The 15,498-nt window shown below is 39.5% G+C and overlaps 1 protein-coding gene across 2 annotated transcripts in view; it reads right to left on the reverse strand.

Moving 5' to 3' along the window:
- Positions 1-4,061: 4,061 nt before the first annotated feature.
- Positions 4,062-15,498, reverse strand: part of cacna1fb (calcium channel, voltage-dependent, L type, alpha 1F subunit) — a 63,778-nt gene continuing 52,341 nt past the window's right edge. Inside the window, exons 38-51 of one of the 2 annotated variants that reach the window (XM_067593439.1) lie at positions 14,273-14,369; positions 14,066-14,168; positions 12,235-12,336; positions 11,295-11,425; positions 11,075-11,212; positions 9,564-9,624; positions 9,236-9,458; positions 8,719-8,826; positions 8,442-8,548; positions 8,000-8,112; positions 7,674-7,908; positions 6,945-7,007; positions 5,729-5,829; positions 4,062-5,644 (exon numbers count right to left, since the gene is read on the reverse strand). In XM_067593439.1, the coding sequence (XP_067449540.1) occupies positions 5,381-5,644; positions 5,729-5,829; positions 6,945-7,007; positions 7,674-7,908; positions 8,000-8,112; positions 8,442-8,548; positions 8,719-8,826; positions 9,236-9,458; positions 9,564-9,624; positions 11,075-11,212; positions 11,295-11,425; positions 12,235-12,336; positions 14,066-14,168; positions 14,273-14,369 (1,846 nt within the window). In that variant the 3' untranslated portion in view covers positions 4,062-5,380. Of the gene's footprint in view, positions 5,645-5,728; positions 5,830-6,944; positions 7,008-7,673; positions 7,909-7,999; positions 8,113-8,441; positions 8,579-8,718; positions 8,827-9,235; positions 9,459-9,563; positions 9,625-11,074; positions 11,213-11,294; positions 11,426-12,234; positions 12,337-14,065; positions 14,169-14,272; positions 14,370-15,498 lie in introns of both variants that reach the window. The other variant, XM_067593438.1, reaches the window with a different exon arrangement.

A 15,498-nucleotide genomic window follows, 5' to 3' on the forward strand; every position in this document is an offset into this window, starting at 1 on the left:
CATCTTACAGGTTAAGTAACGTTGGTGTAGTTAGCACAGCTAAACAAGGATGCATTCGGTTGTCTTCTTGAGTCACATTACCCTCACCTGGTATGTCATAACAGAACCTCAAGATTATCACGCATCTCTTTCCTTGACTTAAAGCCACCTCTAGACTGTGCGACAACAACGATTGTATAAGTTTATTGCATGTCACATTGTGCGAGACACCTATGATAAAATCTTGGTCACAATCTGTGTCAGACTGTAGATATCAATATGAGGCTGTCAGATTGTGAGATGAATGTGTGGTGAATTGTAGCACTAGAATGTAGGACGCCGTTTGGACTGACATCAAAAGATTTCACCACATTTCTCTCACAATTGTCAACCTTTGTCTCAGACAGTCTTGTGTGGGCCTGTATAGACTGTCTTTGATTGACATCTCCCCTAAAGCACATTTCCAATCCACTGGAGATAGAAATATGAACGTATATTCAGCCTATACAATATATATCTAAAAAAACACAGCAGTAGAGTGGACAAAAGAGTCATTAAGTTTCATTCAGTGTATTCTGCTCATTCGTCATTCACCACAGTTGGATCACTCATTCAGTATACAGCAGGTTTAAATGTTTAGTGTGTTCATAATGGAAAAGTGACAAAATTGACTTTTGATTTATTTTTGTGTGTGCTATTGATGGATAATATTCTCCCACAACGCAATGCACGAAACAAATTGAGGGAGCTACAAAAAATATCCCTCTGAAGAAGAGTGTCAGATGGATATATTGGATAGTTGCTTGTGATTGCTGTCAAATACTATTTATATACAGTAAATCTCATACATTAATTGGAAAAGTCTGTTGATCTATTGGATAGTTGCTTGTAATTACTTTCAGATAATGTTTATATAAGGTAATGATTATTAAAATTATGTTTTTGTAAGCCATTTTTGCATGAACATTACTGTAAATAGATGAGATAATCACATACAATTAAAGCCTAAAGCTCTCAAGATACCATTAATGGGTGTTAAAGGAGGATAATTTGAATATAATTTTACATAATTTTTTTGTGTTTTACATCCAGAAATTTGTGCTTTGATGGGGCAGTCTTAAGGATAAATTGGATAATTCTATGAATTTACAAAAGAATACTGTATAAAACAAGCCATTATTTAAATTAGGTCACTTTAAGGTATTTCTGCTATGTTTTTCATTTTTTTGTGCACATTTATACATTTATTTTGCATTCCGGCAATATTTTATATATTTTTTGTTTTTATTTTACAACACTTGGACTGTAAAAATGCAGATAATGTCTACAGTAAATATCTGTATTTAAAAAGAAAAATCTTTGTAGAATAACTAAAGGGTTTTTTTTTTTACCAATATTTGACGGTAAGTGTTTTTTTAACTTTTTTTAAAAAACTTTTTTTAACATTAAATTTAAAGTAAAAATACAGAAAGTTGTCTTAATTTTACATTCAGTAATAGGATGTACATTATTTGTATTTTTACATAGAATTCAATGTAACGTAACATTCAAGACCATTAAGTAATTGAAAAATCCTGTTAAAAAACTATAATATTCCATTATATTAATTTACAGATTACAGCCTTTATTTTATGGTGAGTATTTTTAATAAAAAATAATTTACTGTGTTTTTATGGCATTTACACTTAATGTAGAAAAAACAAAAAAACTGTAAAATAATACAGTAAATTTCTGTGAAATAACTTTTTTTTTTCAGTGCAGACATGTCTGATAGTTATTTGCTTTATGTGATATTTTATTGTTATTACTGTGGTTGTTATCATATATCATATATCATACTGTATCTCCTTCTAGCCTGTATGAATATGAACTCAGGACACTGCTGTAAAAGAGCTTAATGCTCAATTTTCCCTGAATAAACAATGGTTATAAAACAAACCTCAGACAGCAGAAACATGGAGGTGACTTTCTTTAAGTCTTTCTGTCTGTGTTTAGTCTTTTTTATTGGTTTCGCTGAAGGATACGACTCAACTGTAAATCAGATGAAAAGGATCACATGGTAGTTTAAAGTTGCATTAATGTATTTTTGGCTGAATTCCCAATTAAAGTTCAGATATGTTAAAGTGAGAGCAGGAGCAGCTGCTACAGCACCCTCTGCTGCCACAGCTGGTAACTACAGGACGCTGCGCATTTAAAGGACGAGTTCACAGTTTTTCAAGTTTTTCCTAAAACAACAGTCAGGAGTCCGAATGAACATTGAAACATGTTTTTCGCTTCTTCAGTGACACGTCTTTATTCCACCTGTTTCACATAAGATGAACAATCGTCTTTTATTATGTCAAACAAAACTTTTTCCTTTTGTAAAACAACTATGTACATAGTGACACGTGCTACAGATAATGATAATGATGCTGTCGATGATGATGATAATGATGAAGTAGCCATGTGAAACAAATGTTTTCTAACGTCAGTTTCATTTCTAATGGTACATGCAAAATATTTGATCTGTTCGTGTATATTTGATAAAAGTCAGTGAATAAGAAGTTTTTATGTTGATGTAACATGTTTAAATATAAACAAGCTACCTGGAGGGAATAATGTGCCATCTTCTATTGATCTTCTATTGATCTTCTATTGATCTTCTATTGATCTTCTGTTGATCTTCTATTGATCTTCTATTCTGATCATGTTGAACTTCTGAGTTACATTTTTCCAGACACATAATGAATTAAACAAGATACAGAAAGTTGTGCTTTTCAATCATTGATTATAAGTGTTTTGCTTTTTTACTGGTTGACATACAGAACAGAATAGAACAGAACAGAATAGAATAGAATAGAATAGAATAGAATAGAATAGAATAGAATAGAATAGAATAGAACAATGAGTTACTGATTTCTACTAAACATGTGACATCTGTTCAGATATTTTCTGTTTGTTATCCACAGTAACATTCACACTTTCTGGACACACAGCTGTTTAATTTTAAAATGTGATTTTTAAACACTTTAAGTACCAAAAATTAAATCTCATTAGAGTTCAGGTGGCAGCAGAAATATTACAGAAACATTTCTAAAAAAACTGGGCAAATAAAACCAAACTAATCTGCATGGCTCCATGTTCTAAGAGGTTTTGGTTGGATTGATCCTCTAACAAACAGATGCTCTGTTCATTTTGCACTTAACTATTATTATTCATGATTTGCAGAAAATGAAAGGCTATCCTTTATTTCAGCACTGATTCACCATTTAAAGAGCACATAGTGAATAGCAGAGAAGTGATACGATGCTGCCACATGAGGGCACAAGTGTCAAATCTACACTGTGTCTGATCTAAACTACTGCAGCTTCTCAAATAGAAAATCAAGAAGAATATTCCAGAGAGTGTCTGAACTCAGAGGCGGCAAACTCTAATTCATATATTAATGACTCCTGTCTGCGTTTAGATTCAGCAGGATGACGATATATTTAAAACATCCGACTGTTGAAGGATTAATGTTTGTCCTGTGGAGCTCGTTAAACATCATTACTGATAACTCAGCAGCTGAGTCGACTCCTGTGTAAATACACTTATCTCATGTGCACAAATCAACCAAAGCGTGGGGATGAATTGTAGTTCGATGTAGTAAAATGTGGCCTTGATGTATTTTGGCCACTCTTTACATACTGTCTACATACCTATTTACACACATACATATCTATGTACAGTTCATACATACAAATAAAACAAAACAAAACTACTTCACAGTGCTGCTAGAGGTCAGAAACTCCATAATGTTGCTACTTAAACACTATTCAGGACATTCAGATAAAGACATTGTGGGATTGTACAGTAATTAAATAAGTAATTATTACAACATCTAAATAAGCTGCAGACATGTTTATGTTTGTGAGACATGAAGAATATCAGCAAAACAACTTAAACTATATTAGAAACGTGTCTGAAACGTTTCCTGTGGATATAAAAAAGGCAACGTGAGGCGTTAGTGTCCAGTTTTTTTTTTTAAAACTGAAGCTTATACTTGTGAGGAGGCAAAGAAAACAGAACCGAGATGTGAAATAACATCGAGGCAAAACAGCAGCTTGTTTTCAGTCTTTATTTGAGGTAAATGAGGGTTCAGACAGAGCTGTTTCTCACTTCTGAACGTCTGAGGAGGATTTTGAGGGAATCCAGGTGGGGAATTAAAAAGCCCTTAACTGCTGGGAAACTGTCCGAACAGTTGGAAAGAAAAAAAACAAAAAAAAAAGATGACGGAAACACAAAAAAATTCAGACGAGACATAAACACACCGGACTGTCGGCGGTCGAGAATCAAACAAACAAACAAACTTTTTTCTCCCGTTTCTCTCTTTTTTTAGAATGAATAAAAAATATCAAACATTTAAAAAAAAACAAAACAAAACAGAAGAGCTGAACACAGTGAACGAACAAACAGTTTCTCCTTTCAAATAAAAAACAAAACAAAAAAAAGTCTTTTCAGTTCATCGTCTGATTGGATCTCAGCCAACACAGAATAATAAAAATACACGTTAATAAAATCTTCCAAACGGCTCCAGAAAGCTGCAGAGCAGGAAGTTCAACACAGCGTCAAAAAAAAACATCCTGATATATAAAACTCAAACTCTCAGTCGTGACCTTTGACCTTTAAAAACACATTAAATCCAAAGACAGGAGCTCAACTTCCTGTATTTCTGAAGAACGTTCACTGCTGACTTTCATCTTATTATTTTAATATCAGAAAGACAGTAATGCATGATTCTATTAGCTAATACCTCGTTCTTTTATTTAATACTTAAATCTTCTTCTATCCTTCCTTCCTTTTGTCTTTCTTCTTTGTCTCTTTCCTTCCCTCTTCTTCACCTTCTTCCTTAAATTTGTATCCGTTGTCTCTCAGCCCTCTTCCCTTCCTTTCCTCTTCGTCTCCTTCCTTTCTTCCTCCATTTTTTTCCTCTTTATCCCATTTCAACCACCATCCTGCTCTTCTTCCCTTTACTCTTCCTTTCATTTCCTTCTTCCTAACCTCTTTCCTTAAATGTTTATCCTTTCTCTCTTCTTCCCTCTTTTTGTCTTCTTCTTCTTTCCTTTTTATCGTTTCTTTCTCTGTTCTTTCCTTATTATTGTTTCTTCTTCTTCCCTCTTAAACTCCTCCTCTCTCATTTAAATTCTGTCCATAAAATGACAACATTTACATCAACAGTGACCTTTAACCTTTACTCTCTCTGTTTCCTCCTATTGGTCAAAAATCTTAAACTTTGAGTAACCCCGACGCCTCTCTGTCTTGTCAGCTGATTGGTCAAATGTCCTGTCAATCACTGATGCCCCGCCTCTCTCAGGTCCTCTCTCTCTCTCTCTCTCTCTCTCTCTCTCTCTCTTATCATTGATTGGTCCAGAGCGTCAGCCCGTCAGAATGATGTCACGCAGGTCATCTCGTCGGCCAGCTCGTCCTCGTCGCGGCCCGTCCTGATCGGCTCCTCGTCGCTGTAGAGCGCAGCGGGGTCGGCGCCGGCGTTGCCGAGGAAAGTGTGGCTCCCGGAGCCGAGCAGGTCGTTGGCGGCCGACTCCATCTCATCCACTGTCATGTGACACGCGTCGGCGATCTCCCGCTTCGCAAACGCCACAAACTTCGGATCCCGAGCGTAAAGGCCGAGACCCTCAGAGATCAGAACCTGCAGAGAGAAGAACCAACAGTCAGCGGCTTCAGTTTAACACACCTACTGATCAATATCTGATCGATCAATATCAATGCTCACCGCCTCCACCAGACTGTCAGCTGATCCACGTTTCTCTGTGAACTGAGCGCCGAGCTGAGAGGGAACTCTGAGGGTGGTGTATGCTCTGTACGGAGGAGGAGCTACAAGAAAACAAAACACAGTCACATGACCGCTTCAAACAGGAACACAGCTGCAACCATCAATCAATTAGTAATCAATTAGTGAATTGAAAGAAAATTAATTGGCAGCTACCGTATTGGCCTGAATATAAGACCATATTTAATTTTGGAAATTACGTTTGAAAGAGTGTGTAGTCACATGTTCACGACATCAGATATTATTTTTGAGTGTTCTGGTGTAAAATGACTACAGGGAGTGTTGCATTATGGGTTGTTTGTAGCATTAATGTTGCTAGGCTAGCGAGTTTCTCCCAGTTTGTTTATCAGTCAGCAGTAAAAGTGTTTGTTAGCTCAGTTTGAGCTGCAGGAGTTTCTGAAGGTTCTTGTGACGTGTTTTTCCACTGCGAAGGAAATAAATTCATGACGGGTGAAAACGACGCTTTTACTGCAGAAACAGACTAAAACGGCGTTTTTCTCCCCTGAAAACGAAGCTTTTCCAAAACGTCCTCCAGAGTGTGTAAATGTGAAACGCCGGCTTGGTGTTGTTGTTTGTACGGGGGAGAACGGAGCTTTGTAGACACGCTGTCATATCAGTGACAGAACAGATGGTGGCAGTAGCGCGGCGCTTCATTGGCAGAGGAAGAAGAAACACAACAATGGCGGACGGCTTCATGCGGGTGTTGTTCTATTTTCTACCTTGACAGCTTGTTCAGAGTTAATCGTAGTTATCTACCGCCTTTCTCTGCTCAAACTGTTGGAATCTGCTGCAAATGTCAGAAAACCCCTGCAGAAACGGAAACAGCATCCTGGTTCTTCTTCGCTGGTTTTCTGTGGCTAACTTGCTTGTCTGCCCTCTGCACATGCCCAGTAGGAGGAGCATTTGGCATTTTAATGTAGACAGAGGTATTTGCAGAAACAAGCATTTGTCACTATTTTCTGACATTGACATGATGATGATTAGTTGCAGCTGTAGTCACGTTCATGTCACATGCAGGATGAATATGAAAGGAAATTTTAAAAACATTCATATTTATAATCTGTGCTCATAAGACCCTCGATCAGACAGGATTAAAATCACAAGAGGATGTCGGTAATAAAATATACAGTTTAACCTTTGTGTTGTTCATTCTTCCTACCTGATGTCCCTGCAGGGCCACCGTACCAGGCCGGTCTGGGCGCTGCACCGGTCACACTGACACCTGATGGACAAAATACAGCAACATGTTTTCACTCAGAGGCCACCAGTTTAATCAGATATGATCCAATACAACAGAACTGGTTTTATATATTTATATTTTCTACCTTAACGCAGTTTTATAATGTTATTAACTGTCAGAGAGACATTCAGTCAACTATATGTTTATTACTGAGTTTGTAGTTAAAGGACACGTTCACAGTTTTTCAAGTGTATCTTACAACAACAGTCAGGTGTCCATATGAACAGTGAAAGAGGTTTTCCTCGCTGTAATCATTCCTCCTGTTCATACTGGATATTAAAAGATCCTTCAAATGTGTTTTCAATGTTAGTGATGGAGGATAAAATCCACAGTGTGTCCACACAGTCATTTAAAAGTCTCTGTGAAGCTTCTATTCAGCTTCAGCAGTCTGAGTTAGTCATATCAAGTGGATATCTGACACATTTACAGTCTTTTTAGCATCAAATTCCCTCTTTGTGTTTCCTCGGACAGTGTTTCCCTGTTGAGCTGCAGGTGGAAGTATAGTAACAAAAAGAGGGACTTTGGTACTAAAAAGACTGTAACGTTGAAAGATATCTACTTGATTTGACTCATTTGGACGCTTAAATACATTTTTGTGACTAAGATTAGCGGTGAAGGTAATAATGTACGAATGCTAACAGTCCTCACCTCGTCCTGCTACTCCCTTCTTGCCCTCTCCTCCTGCTCCTCCTCCTACTCCACCTCCTCCTCCTCCTCCTCCTCCCCCTCTTCCCCATGATGGGCTGCCTTCCTCCTCCACCAGGATGAGAGGAGCATAAAGTAGGCGACCGCGGCGAGGACAAGGATTCGCCCAGGACGCCGAGGAGGCCGCAGATGAGCGACCGGATGAGAGACGAGACTCATAACTGCCGTACGTCTGCTGCTGCAGAGAGAAGATGAGTGTGTGTTAATGTCTATGTGTCTGTGTGTGTGTGTGTGTGTGTGTGTGTGTGTGTGTGTGTGTGTGTGTGTACCTGTGTGCGTGTGCGGCGTGGAGGGGAGGTGGGGTGGTACGTTCCGGGGATCGGCAGGTCGTCGCTGCTGCCCTGACGTCTCAGACACTGGATGTTAAATGAAGGCTTCCGACCTGACACACGACAACGAAACAAACGCTCAGCTGTCACTGATGATGTCACACTGACAGTGATGATGTCACACTGATAATGATAATAGCAATCTTTATTTATATAGCACTTTTAAAAAATATATAATTTATTTGGATATTTATTTGCCCACTTTTTAAATTAATTTAGAGAAGTATATTTTCATCATTTATTATTATTATTTTTTTTTTTACACTTTTTAAAATATATTTCATCACTTACTTATTCATTTTATTGTCAATTATTTAATGAATAAATCTATTTAATTGTCTATGTTATTAATATAATCATGATCTGTCTGAAGTCATCTCACCTGTGGGCGTGGCAGGAAGCAGGCGTCTCCGGGTCGTCCTTCTGCCCTCGTTGTATCCGTTACCATAGTTACTGTTGGTGTAGGAGGCGTGGCCATTGTAGTGGTCTCTGTACAGAGGAAGCTCGTCAGGATAATGCCTGGAAACACACACACACACACACGTTTTAACACACAGAATAAGACACACATTTACCTGTCTGTCTGTGTGTGTGTGTATGTGTACCCGTCTGTGTGTGCGTACCTGTCTGTGTGTGTGTACCTGTCTGTGTGTGTGTACCTGTCTCTGGAGGTGATGCTGTCGTTGTCTTCTTCTCTGCTGTAGTAACCCTGCTCTCCGTACGCCTCCATGTCTTCGTTCCTCCAGTATCTTTCCCTCGAGTCTCTCCTGCAGAAGAAGAAGACAGCGTGATGGGCTGAGACACGTCAGTCAAAGCACACGGCTCCCCAAAAACACGTTTCAACCTGAATATCTTCTTAATTGACTTTATGTGACCCGCAAATTTGAAAGCCCTACCTTCAGTGTTTGTAGTACTACAGCCTACCTTTCATTGTTTGTAGTATCACAGCCTAAATTCCGTGTTTCTAGAATGGTGGCCAACCTTCTTTGTTTGTAGTTGGAGGCCTATTTTCCATATTTGTAGTACAACAGCCTACCTTCAGTGTTTGTAATAGGATGACCTACCTTCAGTATTTCTAGTACAACAGCTTACCTTACATATTTTTTGTATGGCCGTCTACCTTCCATATTAGTAGTATGATGGTCTACCTTCCATATTAGTGGTAAGATGACCTACCTTCCATGTTTGTAGTAGGACGGCCTCTTGTGGACATGGTCCAGCACACTGTTCTTCACTGAGGCCCGTCGGTGATGATGATGATTGACAGATGACCTCATGTTTTCTCCACGGCGGATGTGTTCGTCGTGCTCGCTGCCGTTTGGCATCTTGGTGAGCGAACCAACCCGGTGGATCAGACCGCCGTTAGACACACCGCCATCACCTACAACGCCACCAGGCCCTGCAGACAGAGGAGGGATGTCAAGTTACACACTATGCACTGATGCAAAAGAGATTTCCAGTTTTCATTTAAATAAAGGTCACATTTAAAAATATTGATATTTACCTGTGGGAGAGGTCAGTGTGGAGCCTCGTCGATCTTTTTCTGGTCCAAAACCATTTTCACCCTGCAGACACACAGAGAGCATCAACGGAAGTTTAATCAGAGAGACGAAAAAACCTTAAAGGACGACTTCACCAATGTCTACATGTTCCTACTACTCACTGATGGGGAAAAGCAGACACCAAAATATCATACTACTAAACACAGGCCGAATATCATGTTGTGAAATCAGACACAACAGAATATGGAGGAGAAAGAACCACCGGAGCTACACTACAGTCGCAGCTGACACACAAACTTCAGCTGCTGAGTTTGTCTGTGATTCCACTGATGACAAATCAGAGAATTTTGATCCTCAAGTGGACAGAAAAACTGAATGAAACAAAAAAAACCCCAACTAGCTTTATAATATAACGTCAGAGCAGAGGTGTGTTGCTACTATTTCCAGATAGCATACGGAGGTGGGCCACTTCAGGCAATGACTGCTGGTCTTCTTCTGGCCTTCACAAAATGGATGTGAGCCTGAAATGGCCCCAATTTAAAATAGAAAATATGACCCAAATATCCCAAATGAAATCTGGGCCTTTTTTGGTAAAGATGTGGTGCTCTCAGGTATGTGTATTCTGGATGTGGGCCAGTTCTGGTTTATCTGGTTTGTTCTTGGTTGACATACAGCTCGCTTGTGGCCCAGATCTGGGAAACAGATCAGTATGTGGGGCGGATGAAAAGTGCTGAAAGTGTCGAGTGTGGGTCTGTGGATCTGGGCCACATTAATTTTGCTATCTGGGTTACAACTTATAAGGCTGAGTATCGTGATGTGGAATCAAACACAACTGAATGTGGAGGAGAGAGCGACCACCGGAGCTACAGCCTGCCTGGTGAGGATCGGCAGACAGAATGGAGACAGAACTGAAAGTTCTGTGGTGCTTTGGTAAACCTGACTTTGTTTCCTCGCAGAATATTATATTATAGAACAGCACAACAGCGACTGTGTGTTACCTGTAACTTTTGCGGCTGCATTCAGCTTGAGCATTTAGTTCCCAGTTTCTTGTCGTCCATAATGATAAACAAAACAGCGTTTGGTTGCAGTTTTTCACAACTTTGACCAGGATTATTTCCCAAACCAAGCTGAAATGAAGAGGGGTTTTTTTGGCTGTCCACTGGCAGCATTCTGGCTTGTGTACAGCTCTCAGTAAGTTTGCAATGATACACATGACTAACTCCATCACGCTGTTTGTTTAATGCACTCCAGTACGATATATCCAGACTCAATGAGGAAAAATGTTGGGAACCCACCTGCTTTCTGTAAACACACCATCAGTAGCGGACTGTACGGGACAGTTTGCAATGCATTCTGGTTGTTTTAGGATTCCCCCTTAAGAGCGATACGGGGAATCTACAGCCTTTGTCTCAGTATTCTCTAATCATAGGGCACCAATTTAAAAAATACTACATAGGTGACCTAGTTTTAACCTGTGTGTGACCTGTGTGTGTGTGTAAGATAAAATAATGACCTTATATCCACCGTTCTCCTCCAGCTCTTCATCCTCCATCATCACCTCCTCCTCCTCTTCCTCCTCCAGGTCCTCATTCAGAGCCAGACGCATCTCTGGACCCAGATCCTGCAGAGTCTTCAGACCGGCTTTACACAGCTACACACACACAAACATACATGTAATACACACATTATGAACTACACACTGTTTAATATACAGTACACACGGACAGACAGACCTGTATGGCAGACGGGTTGGTGGTGTCGGCTTCTCCCTCTAGATCTCCCTTCTCCTTCCTCTTTCTGAACTTCCTGAAGTAATCCTGGATCAGGAAGGTGGCGTAAAACTTCCCAACTGTCACTTCTTCCTCTGCAGGAGGAAACAGGAGAGAGAGGTCAGTCAGCAGTAGCCTACTTGTGGTAGCAGTTATCAATACACAGTAAAATGTGCCAAAAGTGTAGTAGTGACCATTCCTCTGGAAGCCCAGTATTCATGTTAAAAGATGACCCGGCCTTATATGTACACTGTATCTGCTCAGGCTGACCTACACTGGCTTGATAGGCAGCTTCATCTGACTGTAGCCACTAATTAGATTAGTTGATTAGTCAATTGCAGAAAACTTGCCAAGTCTTTTGATAATCTATTAATTGTTTTGCCAAATATTCTCTGGTTTCAACTTCTCAAATGAAAGGATTTGCTGCTCTTCTAATCGTTTTGAGTCATTTTTTAAGAACAAAATGTCCAAATTCTCTGATTCTAGCTTCTTAAATGTGAATATTTTCTGGTTTCTTTAGTCGTCTATGACAGTAAACTGAATATCTTTGAGTTGTGGACAATACAAGACATTAGTGGACGTCACCTTCGTCTTTTGGAAACAGTGATCGACATTTTTTCAACACCTGAGCCGCCAAAACAACACACAGCATGTTAAGCCAACTAGCATGTTAAGCTAACCTGCATGCTAACAACATGCTATGCTAACTAGCGTGCCACCTGAGCTACCAAATAGCCAGAAAGTCAACTTCAGCTGTCTCACCTTAGCAAGCAATAAAACATGCACTACCATTAACCAACAACATGCCAGCTAACAGCTAACATCTTGTTAAGCTAACATGTTAAGCTATTTAGCATCACTCCAGTAGTATTATTGGTATCAGTAGTATTTGTAGTACTTGTACCTTCATGTGGTGGTATGACCTCATCAAGCAGTTTTGGTTTCATTCTCTTCCAGATCTTCTTGATGATCCCCCTCAGCTCCTCGTTCTCCTGATCCGGGTTACCTAGCAACAGCACATAGTGAGTGTAGCTCAAATTTTAACTGAATTTCCAGCTAAAATGATGGAAAACCAGGTGGAAAACGTGATGGAGATATGACATTTCTGTTTGTTTTCATGTTTTAAAGGTGCAGTGTGTAGAATTTAGTGGCATCTAGCAAAACGGACTTGGCAGAAATGGAATATAATATTCTGGACTAAAAATGGCGCCCATTCAGTCCTATAGGAACTGCTCGGCTGGTGCGTTCGCCAAAAAAGTTTCTAGCTTCCCGGTTTGCTTCCGCGTTGTGTGGCCCACTGAATGCTTGGTTTGTGCTGCCTACTTTATGTTTGCTTTTGATTTTGTGTGGTTGCTTGTTTGTTTATTTTTGTAGATCACATGACTTTTGTATCTGTTTATAATGTGTAATGAGATGAGATTACTCCCATTAGGCTCTAGGGGTTTTCTAAATCTCACCTGCACAATTTGTTTCTTCTCTTTTGTTGTGTTGTTTTATGCTGTTTTGCTTTTACTGTGCAAATAAACAAATAAAAAATAAAAAAAGAATATGCGCTGGTGTGTTTCTCCCGCTGGCCCTGCCCGCGAGTTCCTGCTCGGCCCATAGACTTTACATGTGGTGACATCACGGACCTTTCAATCGCTTTTCTCGGCTCGATGAAAGTTTTACCAATATAAAACCTCCAAATGGATAATAAGTTCATAATAAAAAGAGTCATAATTGACGTTGTTTGCAGTTCGAGGTGTCTTTTCAACAGTTTTACAGATATCTCTTTTACAATGGTGGTCTATGGGGAAAATGCTTTATGGCTGAGCGGCGGTGCCCTATCCAGCTCTTGTTGCACTGCCATGTTTCTAACAGAAGCCCAGGACGGACGAACAAAACTCTGGCTCTAGAGAGGACCTTTCACATTTTTCGCGAGTTTCGTAGCCACTGTAGGTTCTTCTACACGCTTGGACGGGGAGGGTGACGGGTATTTAGCTTGTTGCAATCTGCAACCTCACCACTAGATGCCACTAAATCCTACAGACTGGTCCTTTAATATGATGAACATTACAGTCTCCTTACAGAGCCGCCAAAGGGTTATGACAAGAATTTTTTTCTTATGTGTTCCCTTGCAATAATTTTGCATTCCCATGTTTCCTCAGTGTAACCCCTCTGGGATCCAGCTCTTTCATAATCAAGCGGACATTCCCTTTTCTTACTCGTAGGCTGTACTCTCTACAGTTAGAATACATCCATCTGTTTCCTTGCAGTTTTCCTGAGTACAGTAACCGGTCACGAATTAAACCGACAGCATCCTGCAGATCACCGTACTGCTTTCTCCTGGAGAGACCTCTTGAGAATTCATCACTTTCACTAATTACGTAACCATGCCTATTGAGCAGTCGTACTATATCAGCATACTTAATGTCCAGTAAAATTCACTGAGCTGACCCTTACTGGGGGGGTTGTACTGGGAGCAGCTGAGCGGAAACAGACATATGGCCGATCTGATGTTTTTGTCTATTCAGTGACAGTCACATGCTTCATTCACATCATCATCTATTCACTAAGTCCATTTACATTTGCTTTTTATCCACACACCAACTTTTACACCTCAGATAAGAACAAACACTTTTTAACATATTTTAACCTTTTTTTTTTTTTAATTAAATTTCCACTCAGGTGTTTTTTAAAAACACAAATTGAAAATCCAAGTAAAAATGTAGATGGAAACAAATGTAGTCAGATACCTTCAGTCTTGATCTTCAGCGCCGTGCGAACCAGAGCAAAGAGCGTCGCGTTATAGGTCACCATCCCATCAGCGTTCAGAGGCATGTTCATCGCTACCAGACGCTGAGGAGGAGGAGGAGGAGGAGGAGGAAGAGACTGTAAGACTGTAGCAACAAAACCCCCAGTATACTGAACTTTTTATTACTGAGATATGATATTTTCTTTACCTTACAGGCCACTCTGTGAGGACAGAGCTTCCCAAAACCCAGAGGAGGCTGAATCCTCCTGAGCAGAGCGACAACGTCCAGGTGTTTAATACGACCCCTGAGAGAGAAGAGAACACAATACGATAAAATACGACACAATACAGATACTCTACTATCTTCTGTAAGTCTTTGATGATGTATATTCATGTTTTTTCTTCGCTGATATACGTCAGTTTTAAATGTTACTGTTTTTTTTGTTTTTATCTCACCAGCACGATCACTTTTTACTTCTTTAATGCATTCTGGGTTTATTTTTGTGTCTTATTTGTGAAAAATAAAAAAATTAAAAATAAACTAAACAGATGCTTTGTTAGAATTACTTCTATTTATATTCTGCTTTTTTTGCACACACAGTTTTTATCAATGTCAATATGGAAGCACATAGTTCACCCACACTACACACAATCTCTAAAATAATTAAATTACTGTACTGTTTGTGTTTATGTTTATTGTTTCATGTTCATATTTATTGCTTTTTCTGTTGACATCTGGACCGAATTGAATTCCTTGTACTTGCTACATGGCGAATAAATCTGATCCAGAATCTGATTCTAAGTGATGGTTACGTTTTGGCCTCATGTTGGATGAGAACAAAATGTCAGAAATCTTTTTCTGAAACAATTATTCATCATACATCCGTATAATCCTGCTGCTTGGCAGCGTCCTGGAGCCGAGTCAGTGGGTTCTTGAGATGTAAACTGTCTTGTCACCATCTTTTATTCACTCGTTCATGCATCTTAAGCAGAACAGATCGCTATCAAATATTAGAAAAGGACTGGAGGCTGTTGGCCGAGAAAACCGAGACAGATTGTGATCAGATTTATGATCTGTAAATGAAAGAGTTTTAAATATCTGGATTTTATCTGAACTGGAGAGACAACTGAAATTACGAGTAGAAATGGTTGCCAACTCTGGAATAAATGTCACGTCTGTCCTCCGTCCAGCAGGAAGAGATGAAACCATCGACCTTCATACTGTCAGAGTTAATTTACATAAAAACATTTATGACAATGTTACGTCAGAAAATAATGAACTCACTCCAGCCAGTAAACAGCTGCTCCTGATTTCAGTTTTTGTGTTAAAAAGTGTTAATAATTGTGTCTGTGTGTGTGTGTGTGTGTGTGTGTATTTGTGTGTGTGTGTGTGTGTGTGTGTGTGTGTGTGTGTATATATTTGTGTGTGTGTGT

This window comes from Thunnus thynnus, chromosome 6 (assembly GCF_963924715.1).
Source record: "Thunnus thynnus chromosome 6, fThuThy2.1, whole genome shotgun sequence".
Taxonomy (NCBI): Eukaryota; Metazoa; Chordata; class Actinopteri; order Scombriformes; family Scombridae; genus Thunnus; species Thunnus thynnus.